At 32.7% G+C, this 11,865-nt stretch overlaps 1 protein-coding gene and 1 pseudogene across 1 annotated transcript; both read right to left on the reverse strand.

The window, feature by feature from the left end:
• Positions 1–409: 409 nt before the first annotated feature.
• On the reverse strand, positions 410–895 carry LOC147794693 (uncharacterized; annotated as a pseudogene).
• A 4,703-nt stretch (positions 896–5,598) lies between these two features.
• On the reverse strand, positions 5,599–6,104 carry LOC147794694 (uncharacterized). The gene has a single exon (XM_087118273.1). The coding sequence runs from the start codon at positions 6,102–6,104 to the stop codon at positions 5,646–5,648; it is 459 nt and encodes a 152-aa protein (XP_086974399.1). The 3' UTR covers positions 5,599–5,645.
• Between the last annotated feature and the right edge of the window lie 5,761 nt (positions 6,105–11,865).

Here is an 11,865-nt window from a genome sequence, read left to right on the forward strand (position 1 = left end):
CAATAAAAATTTGTGCCATTAATACGTAAGAATGATGTCTTTTAATCAAGAACAAAGAAACGAGTAAGGTTAATTTAGAGGGTAGCTTCCAAAGCACATTCTTCATACCATAATTGAATAGACAAGCACGATTGAAAGAAACAAAAGCATAATCAATATTATGCAAGTTTTAAACACTAAACGCAGTACACCACCTCTTTAGATTTACTTGATTCTAAGCATAGTTCTAAGTACTAAAAGAAGAATTAGTAGAAGAGGAAATAAAATTTTTTGTTATCAATAGAAACAAAGTTACAAACAATTTTAGAGTGAAAATTGCTAAAATAAAAAGAAAATAAATTCTTTATTTCAAATATAGTTTTTTTCTTTTTTTTTTTTTTTTGGTATCATACAAGATAATTACTTATCATACATGAAATGCGAAGGAATGTAGTCTAAAAGCTCATTTTTTCTTAATAAATTTCTGGGCATAATCAACGAGTTTGTCAAGTTCAACCTCGCTAATAAGGCCATCTTTATTTGCATCCGCATATGTCATGCCATGGAAGCTTTCTCAAATGGAATAATTGAGCCTAGAAAAGCAAAAGCTTTTGTTAGCTCCCTTAGATTGAGAAAACCATCCTTGTCGCTATCATGATATCTAAAGATCTCCTTCATCTGCTCTCGACTAAATTGCAACTTAGATGTCTTTGGGTGAGTATTTGAACTAAGCTTGAGCACAACATTCTTGTTATCTTTTTTGAATTTTCGATATCTTGTCTTGATCGTTGACTTGAGTTGAATCTCGAACAATGAAAGATTTTAGTTGAACATCATCCCCATTTCTAGGATACTTCTTCATCATCTCACTTGCTTCATACTTAGCCATGGAAGCTTGAAGTTTGGGGATCAACATTGCTATAACAATGTTATATTTGTTTGTTTGTAAGGAAAGATTGAAGATGAACAAACCTCAACCCCATATTTAGTCTTTTATACTAATCAAACTTGGTTTTCCTTTACACCCTTATTCCCTTTTGAGGTGCATTGAATCCAAAGAAAAATATTACCCATAAATATTATTGATTAAAATATTTTAAAATATTACTTTACATATAAAACTAACGTGTTTCCTATGATATTTTTTTTTTCGAAGTTGACTTTATTACCTTATAGATGAGATTTGAAATAGTGATTTCAAAACAGTTATAACTGATTCATAATAATAAAAAATAAAAATAAAAAAGTAAGTAACAAATCACCTTAGTTTAGTCGAACTATAAAATTAATTATTTAGTTAAAAGGATATTTTTTATCTTTTGTGAGCACTTTATTCTCTTTTTTTAAAAACTCATGTCAAAAGTCACTCAAGTGCCCCTCATGCTTTTTATAAAGAAATAAATTACTTAAAAATAATGTCTAAAATAGACGGATTAGAGAAGTTTCCTCGAACAAATCTATATCTTTGATGAAGTTCTAGAGACAAAGAGTTTCTTCACTAATACATGTCATCCTATACTTGGCAATTCTAAGATTTTGCTAAAAGTTATTCGGCATAGAGATTCTCTTATTTCAATGGCATTGGCATAGAAGAGATGTCACTCCGGCTATTTTACTATAATGACCCTAGATTTTTTATAGTGTAAAGTCGCTATGGTATATATAACATACTCATTTGTGCGGAAATAATCAATTAAAACTTCAACATAAAATAATGCTATAGACTGACGTGTTTGAAAATGTCTTTAAAACGACATAACAAATTTCTAAATAAAACAAATAAACATTAAAGATAAAAACACCATTTTCTAACCTATGTCTAAGAAAATAAATACATGTATCTTATGTATGTGTCATAGTTTTGACTTGTGATGTTGTCATGAGTCGTACAAGAGTGTCTTGCTTTTATGTAAAATAAAAGTAGTTTGAGTATTTTAAGAAATACTCAGTAAGTGACCCCATTATTGAAATTAGTACCTATCATATCAGTTTATATTCCTTAGGCAGCTATTCTAAACAGGCTAATTGGATGTATATTCATTGTTCTACACACGGTCAACACACGTGCGAGTATGGACCCATCAGTCGGTTCGCATACCTCCTGGGCCCTTTTCTTGTCGGGTTTACATTCTCTAGTAGTTGTTGATGCTGGACACCTGTTTCGGAATAGCGACCGTCGCAGCATTTGGATAAACATAATGATCGTTTCCCTGCTTGACCATCACAGCATTACGATAAACATAATGATCGTTTTTTTTCCTGGTCGTAGCAACATTATGATAACCATAATGATCATTTTCCTGTCTCCTACTATACACGTTTGTACCATCATAAAAAGGTGGTATCCCTCGACGCATGAACACACCATGATACATGAGGTTCCAACATTTTTCATTTTTCATTATCATGTATGACAACCCCTCTAGCGTTTTCCTTCGTATCGTATCATATCATATCATTATCATAACTTTTCATGTGATTTCAGGGTTGTGTATCATGTCAAAACATCTTATTGCATGTCATTCATATCATACATCTTATCATGTCACGTGTATCATATCATAAACATATCGTGTCTCCTAACATATCATGTCATATCGTACACGTATCATATCATAAAGTATATCACAATATGGATCGTATTGTCAAACGCATCATACCATAACATATATCATATCATTCACATAACATATCATAGTCATATCATTTCGTCAAACGCATTGTGCCATAACATATATCATATCATTCGCATATCATATATATATATATATATATATATATATATATCATTCACGTATCGTATTTCAAACATATCGTCAAATGCATCGTACCATAACATATACCATATCATTCACATATCAAATCTCAAACATATCGCTAAACACATCACATCATAACATATATCATAAACATTCCACACATATCAAGCATATGACACGTGTAGAACCACGGGCATGTGTCATCATACAACATCAACTTCTAACCATGCCAATAATAAGACCACTTACCTTATTAGTTTAGGCTGGTGTCCCCAATTTATCGTTAATAAAAGTTCGATTTTGTCCTTTGTATCCAAGTCAACTTATATGAATCCATGACATCAATTTCAAATTCGTAACTTTTGCAAAATTATTTTTCTAATTTACAATGGTCCATGTGTTAGATTTCATGGGAAACATGAGAATCTTTGCATGAATGAAGTCTTGGAATGTTTCTATATATTTGTATAATATTATTTCCATACAAACCTTTTATAAACGGTTTTAACACTTTTGAGATCTTTTCTTTTTTATCTGTTTCTTTTTTTTTTTTTTTTTTTTTTCTTCTTCTTTTACTTGTTCCTAATGTTTAAAATATAGGAACTGGAAACAAGTTTGGAATACCATCATAAAACTAAATACAAAAGTTTGGGGATAAACTAATGACCTTTGCAATCTTTTCAAGGGTATTTAACCTAAGAAAAAACATTAACATTATCATTTTAAAATTAGAATCTCACCTTTCCACTCATAATTTTATCTATAAATTGTATCAATAAATTTAGAATGGCTTAAAAAGTGATTTTTAATGATAAATATGTGATATATAGTCAAAATATAAGATTAAATATTTAGTCAAAAGAATATTTTTATTCTGTTTTACACTTTATTCTCTTAATTTTAATGCAAAAAAATCATTTCAAATGTCACTCATGGTTTTTAACTAAAAAGATGTCTAAGATGAATGAATTATAGGAGTTGGTGAATGGTAGATTTGTTAAATCTATATCTTTAATAAAGTTTAATATCCAGAAAAAACATGGATACCAAAGGACAATTTATTTATTTCATTTAGAGAAACGTTGGTAGATAAAATTTAGTGGATATATATTTTAAAATCAAATCATTTTAAGCAAATTCACTTAACACATTCAACAAACACATCTTTAACTTATCGAATTTTATTGATTAGAAATTATGGGCACCTTTTTAATAGCAAATCTAGCTCGAGAAAACACAGACCAACTATGTAAATAACCATTAAGATTGTCCTCGAACAGTGCTTGTAGGGATTGCCTGGATAAGTATGTATGTCAATTAATACAAGCTTAGGTGGATAGAATCTACATATTTAAAGCATAAAATGAGCCTATGGACATGAGAATAACATGGTTGTGTTGTAATTATAGGATTGCCCTTAAGTTGTGATTATGAATTACATGCTGCTTTCAAGCCTTATACTATACTACAAAGAATAATGAGAATCTTGTGATCTATGCTTCGAGTGATTGATAGACGTTAGCTCCCTATTGAGCATGTATGTTTACATGAAAAATTGTATGTTAGCTTCATGTGGTTGATTGCATATTCCCCCTATAGAGCATAAATAACAGTGATGAGATAATACTAGGATGTTAGAGTCAGGTTGGCTAGACAATGACCTAGGTCAAGACATCTTCAGTAGACAAAACACCGATCAGTGGGTCTAGACCCTAGTGCTTCCAGACTAAGGTAGGCTCATGGACTCATAAAAGAGTATCTTGGAGTAAAAGGTCTGTGTTTAAGCCCCTTAGCCACTCTAATAACCTAGTAGACCACCACGACATTTAAGCATGACTAAATCACAGACTTTAAATTATTACTTATCACCTAAAGCACAAAATATAAATTCTAATATTCAACTTGGTCATCTCTAGGTATTAAGTAGGTTTACTTGGTTCCTAGGAAAGCTTAGTGGCATAACGTGAACCTTCTACTCTAGGGTAATTTGGTTTGACTCATTGAGTCTTTCATAGTCTGGGAGCACTAGGGTCTACACCCTCTGATTGTTGCTCACGACCTTAAGGTGCTCAATCTACGAGAGACGTCCTAAACTAGCTTATCGTCTAGCTAACCTAACTCTAGCGCCTTAGTTCCAACTATGTATAGATAACTTCACTTTATCGTGAAAACACACAATCAAGAACTTGAAGCTAACGATACCATATCATGCAAACATAAAAGCTCAATGGAGAGATAACATCCCTTAATTACGTGGAACATAGATCACAAAAAAAATGGTCCAAAATGGTAAATCCTATTTTTGGGCTTGGAAAGGCATATACATCCCTTTAAGACACTCACCCAAATCCAAGAGATGAAGTGCATTAGGATTACTCGAGAGATTCAATTATTACCTTAAGAGTTTTTTACTTACAAAATATAATATTGGTGGTTGCATTCATTATTATTAAAGCAAAGATTCAATTGCTGAAATAATTAAGACTACTTTTCTATTGATTTTCTCATTTTATAGCTTACGTTATATTCAATTAAGTCCCACATGTTTCTTTCTAATTTACCAAAATAAACTCCATTTATCTCTATTTACTTACAAAATATATTAAAAGATACTTGGAAGGAAAGGCATCAGTGTTATGGACAAACTAAAGATGTAGTATAACCCTCAACCTTGAGAAACTTAAGAGACTGAATGTCTTAATATAAGAGTGATTGAGTCCATTAGTAGAATTAGTCGAAGAACAAGTAATATATTTTTGTTACACGAAACAAAATTCCAAACAATTTTCTCATGAAAATTATTAAAATAAAAGGAATATATATATATATATATATATATATATAGTTTTGTATCATATACACAACTACCTTTCATGCATGAAATACAAGGGTATGTAGTCTAGAAGCTCATTTCTTCTTCATAAATTTCTGGGCATAATCAATGAGTTTGTCAAGTTCAGCCTCGCTGATAAGGCCATCTTTATCTGCATCAGCATATGTCATGCCATAGGAAGCTTTCTCAAATGGAATAATTGAGCCTAGAAAAGCAAAAGCTTTTGTTAGCTCCCTTACGTTGAGAAAACCATCCTTGTCGCTATCATGATATTTAAAAATCTCCTTCATCTGCTCTCGACTAAATTGCATATTAGATGCCTTTAGTTGAGTATTTGAACTAAGCTTGGGCCCGACATTCTTATTATCTCTAAAGATTTCCAGTACCATGCCTTGATTGTCGACTTGAGTTGAAGCTCGAGCAATGCCACTAAAAGCTTTTAGTTGAGCATTATCACCATTTCTAGTACACTTTTTGATCATCTCACTTGCTTCATACTTAGCCATGGAAGCTTGAAGTTTGGGGATGAACATTGTTATACCAATGCTATATTTGTTTGTAAGGAAAGTTTGAAGATGTACAAACCTCAACCCCATATTTAGTCTTTTATACTAATCAAACTTGGTTTGCCTTTACAGTCTTATTCCACTTACATTGAATCAAAGAAAAATATTATTAAAATATTTTAAAATATTACTTTACACATGCCACTAAGAACGTGTTTCATATGAAAAAAGAATAGAAGATTCTTTTTCTCTAACTAGATTGTATTACCTTTGAATAAGATTTGAATTAGTGATTTTAAAATCGTTTTAACTTAATAATAAAAAAAAGTAAAATAACAAATCACCTTAATTTACCATTTAGTCAAACAATAAGATTAATTATTTAATTAAAAGAATATATTTTTTTTCCTTTTCTGAGCACTTTATTCTCTTTTTTAACTTTAATGAAAAAAAAAAAAAAAAAAAAAAAAAAACCTCATGTCAAACGTCACTCACCGCTCATGATTTTTATAAAGAAATAAAATACTTAAAAATAATGCCCAAAATATACAGATTATTAGAAGTTTCCTCATAGAAATCTATACAGAAATCTATATGATAAGCGCCAACAATGCTGGGATTTGCAAAGCTAGAGGTTCTTCTAGAATCCTTGCAAAACGCTCACAGAGAAAGCTAACTTAACGGATTGATTCCAACCAAGAGCTGGTTAGAAGATGAATGACTCTTAGATCGAACTTGGAATCTATGATGGTCACTCTTAGATACCAAGACAATTCACTCCAGAATTAGCTTGATCAAAACTAATTCAATGAATTGGTTTAAACATCAAACCTAAAGCAAGATTTGAAAAAGAATAACACCAAAAGGGTATCAAGAAAACACAACGGTTTTTTTTTTCTGTATTCAATCAAAATCTCTCAAACATGAGTATTACATGCCTTTAAATAGGCCCAGAAGATAACCCTAACAAAATAAGTTCAGCCACCAACCACTAATAAATGCTAATAAATGCTATTAAATACAAATTGAAGAATATATGGCAATTCATACAAACTATTAATAAATGCTATTAAATATAAAATGAAGCAAATAAGGCATTAATAATTTCCTTAATTGGTAATTCAACTACCAAAGGAAGTCTTCTAATTACTTTCCAATATCAGCCACTCCATTATCTTCTTGATTTGATATGCTAATGCTATAAAGATTTTTTGGCTCAAAAGTCTTTGTTTCAACCGGTACACTAGCTAGCTTTTGAAGATGCAATGTATAGTCCTCTGGAATCTTCTTAATCTTGCTTCTTGTAATCTATCATTCGGGTACATGCACGTGATCAGTTGTTGGATTCATATCATCCCCCCTTTCTTTAAAAGGATTTGTCCTCAAATCAAATTCTTCGTTCTTTCCGGACAAGAACTGAATATTGTTTTTTTTTTTTCCTCACTTTTTTTTTTCTCACCTTTACCTTAGTTTCTTCTCTCCACTATTGTTCTTCATATTCTTTTCTTTTCTTCTCCAATCTCAATTGGTCACAATGTACTTCATATGGAGACAATGGAAGTAAAGTAAATTTCTTCCCACACACAGTAAAAGTATACTTGTTCATCAAACCATCAAATGTTACCTTTCTATCATATTGCCAAGGTCGGCCGAATAAGATGTCCCCCGCATGCATTGGTACGACATCACAAAGAACTTCATCTTTATATCTTCCAAGAGTAAAAGAAATAAGAGCTTGGGAATTCACCTTAATTTCTTCTTTGTTTGTTAACCAATGAAGTTTGTATGGTTTTGGATGGGGATGGACAGAAAGTTGAAGTCTTTTTACAAGGAAGCTGCTTACCACATTTGTGCAACTTCCACTATCAATCACCAAGCTGCATGGGTTTCTTTGACCAAACATCTTGTGTGGAACAAGTTTTCCCTTTGATCTTCAAATTTCTCTTCCTTGATTTGAACATTGAGTACCCTTCTTGTGATCAAAGATATGGAATTACCTTTTTCAACATATTCATCATCATATGCTGCGATTTCTTCCACAAGCTGTGAGTCATGATCCTCACATTCATCATCTGAATCAAGTATACCATTCCTTATCACCATAACTTTTTTATTAACACACTCTTTGCTCATGTGTCCAAACCCTTTGCACTTCCAACATTGAATAGAACTAGACTTCTCCTTTGCCGTCTTTGAAGCTTCATTCTTTTTACCAATGGAACTCTCAGCCTCCACTCTTTTAGCAGCCACAAACTTTTCTTTTGGTGACATTGATTCATTTCTATTCACAAAACTATCCTTGTTCCACGTTTTAGAATTTGAAAAGGTGTTAGTTCGTGATGTGTACCTTTTTGAATGCTCTTTTTCTTCCTTCAATTGGTCTTCAATTTTGAGAGCATAATGATACATGTCTTCCAGATATGGTGGTGGATTTCTGTCAACAAGATGAGCAATTTCTCGATTCAAGCCTCCAAGGAATCTAGACATGGTATCTTCTTCTTCTTCTCTAACATTTGCTCTTTCCATCATAGTTTCCATCTCTTGATAATATTCCGCCACACTTTTTGTTCCTTGCCTCAAACCTTGCAATTTAGTTTTCAAATTTCTTTCATAATGTTTTGGAACATACCTTTTTCTCATGGCTTCTTTAAGTTCTTCCCATGTCTCTATTGGATCCTCCTCTTTTCTTCTTCCCTCAGATTTGAGATGTTGGTACCAATCACCAGCATGATTGGTAAATTCGGCAATAGCAAGTCTCATCTTCTTATTTTCACTATAGGTGTTGCAATCAAACACATGCTCTATCTTTCTTTCCCACTGCAAGTATGCCTCAGAATCTGCCGTTCCACAAAATGGTGGGATTTTGAGTTTAACTCCTCCATCTCTATCTTCATGTACTCTTTCCATCCTTCTAGGTTGCATAATAGTTGCATGGTTATTTCTTCCTCTCCATCTACCATCAACTTGTCTTTCTTGTACTACTATACCTTCATCTTCTTGTAATGTTCGTTCTTGTCTTTGTTGTTGCGCTCTTCTTTCTTGTCTATCTTCCATCATCATTTCCATCATACCTTGAATTGCTTGAAGAATGGTTGTATTAAGATCTGGTACTGGTGGTACTGCTTCTCCATTATGTAACATTTTGTTATCAAGGGACCTCACCACACTTCTCACAAAAATTTCACTCAGGGACACTCGTGTTTAACACTCAAAGGTAGGCTTTTGGTACTAGGTCAAGAATGTAAAGGCTGGTTTTTTTTTTTCTTTTTTTCGAGAATCTGAGAGAGAGAAAAAATTGATACAAAAAAAATAACAATAAAAATATTTCACCTCTAGAGCGGCCAAAGAACGTCGACCAAATGCTCTGATACCAAATGATAAGCGCCTACAATGCTGGGATTTGCAAAGCTAGAGGTTCTTCTAGAATCCTTGCAAAACGCTCACAGAGAAAGCTAACTTAACGGATTGATTCCAACCAAGAGCTGGTTAGAAGATGAATGACTCTTAGATCGAACTTGGAATCTATGATGGTCACTCTTAGATACCAAGACAATTCACTCCAGAATTAGCTTGATCAAAACTAATTCAATGAATTGGTTTAAACATCAAACCTAAAGCAAGATTTGAAAAAGAATAACACCAAAAGGGTATCAAGAAAACACAACGGTTTTTTTTTTCTGTATTCAATCAAAATCTCTCAAACATGAGTATTACATGCCTTTAAATAGGCCCAGAAGATAACCCTAACAAAATAAAGTTCAGCCACCAACCACTAATAAATGCTAATAAATGCTATTAAATACAAATTGAAGAATATAAGGCAATTCATACAAACTATTAATAAATGCTATTAAATATAAAATGAAGCAAATAAGGCATTAATAATTTCCTTAATTGGTAATTCAACTACCAAAGGAAGTCTTCTAATTACTTTCCAATATCAGCCACTCCATTATCTTCTTGATTTGATATGCTAATGCTATAAAGATTTTTTGGCTCAAAAGTCTTTGTTTCAACCGGTACACTAGCTAGCTTTTGAAGATGCAATGTATAGTCCTCTGGAATCTTCTTAATCTTGCTTCTTGTAATCTATCATTCGGGTACATGCACGTGATCAGTTGTTGGATTCATATCACTATATCTTTAATAAAGTTTTGTAGACTCAAAGTTTCATGTATTAGTAATACATGTGGCACCCTCAATTCTAAGATTTTGCTAAAAGTTATTGAAAACACCATATTCTAACATAAGTCTAAGAAAATAAATATACCTATCCTATGTATGTGTCATAGTATCGGCTTGTGATGCTGTCATCACCGGTACAAGAGTTCCTTACCTTTACTTGAAATATAAGAACCACATGGTTTGAGTATTTTAAGAAATACTCCGTTTGTTGGGTTTAGGAAAAGCAAATACATGTAACTCATGATTAAGGACCTGTCATTAAAACAATCATAGGGGTGGCTTCCAGTCAAGACAAAATTGGATTTGTAGTACTTGCCTACAAACGACCCACACGTGTGAGTGTGGATCTCCAGGAGGTTTACACCACCTGGACCCCTCATAGTCGAGCTAGCTTTCCGTAGTGACGTCCGGAGGACAACAGATGTAATGACCCTAAATTTCTAGTTACCTAGAGTCGTCGTCGTCATCATGGCGTAATCATATCTATGCATAAATAGGTGTTTAAACTCGTTCATAAAACATAAACTTCATCTTAAAACATTGTCATGGTCTGACCTAAAATAAAAGTAAAACATGGTTTGGTATTTTAAGAAATAATCAGTAAGTGACCCCACTATTGGGGTTAGATGCAAACACACGCAATCATGAGTGGAATGGTTTATATCAGTTTATATTCCTTAGGCAGCTATTCTAAATAGGATAATTGGAGGTGTATTTACTGTTCTACACATGGTTCACACATGCGAGTATGGATTCACCAAGTCAGTTCGCACACCTCCTAGGCCCCATTCTTGTCGGGCGTACGACCCAGATCTTGTCTGCAGTACATAACGTATTTCACGTATTTCAAACACACACAAACTTATCTGCGGTACATAACATATTTTACATATCCATGCTACGGAAGTACACCCCAGATCCTTCGCACGTGCTGGCTCATGATACGATTTTTGTGAGAGAGGACCTAACATATAAGGAAGACCTAATACAAATACTAGATATGGAAGTCAAGCTGTTGAGGAATAAGGAGATAGTCCTTGTTAAGGTCTTATGGAACAACCATAAACGAGGAAGCCAATTAGAAAAGAGAGAAAGAGATGAGAATCTTGTATCGGACTTATTTCAAGAACTTTGGAAGACGAAAGTTTTTAAAAGGAGGGAAGAATTTGTAATACCTAATCCACTCGCTCCAAAAAAAAAAAAAAAAAAAAAATAGTTTATAGTTTTTATTAGTTGGTACCAAGTTTGGAGAACAAAGAAACAAGAAAAATTGGAAAAGAAAATGAGAAAATGAAATTTTCAAATTTTTATCAAAATTTTGGGATGTTTAACATTTTATTGAGTGAGATTTTTAAGATGCTCAACCCTGAAACGGTCCAGAAGGGATGAAGAAATTTTGGAAAAATTATAGATTTTTAAAGAAAATAATATTTAAATAATATAAAATGACAACTTACCAAAATACTCCTAAAAGAATGGATAATTACGAAAATGCTACTCTGACAAGGATCAGATTATCCACCATGATCATCTGCACAAAATCCTTCGAAACTCAAATCTCAGCCGTTGGATCTCCCCCAAAAGTGGATATGATCTATAACAC

The sequence above is a fragment of the Cucurbita pepo genome, chromosome 1 (genome assembly GCF_057944985.1).
Source record: "Cucurbita pepo subsp. pepo isolate OVF chromosome 1, ASM5794498v1, whole genome shotgun sequence".
In the NCBI taxonomy this organism is placed as follows: domain Eukaryota; kingdom Viridiplantae; phylum Streptophyta; class Magnoliopsida; order Cucurbitales; family Cucurbitaceae; genus Cucurbita; species Cucurbita pepo.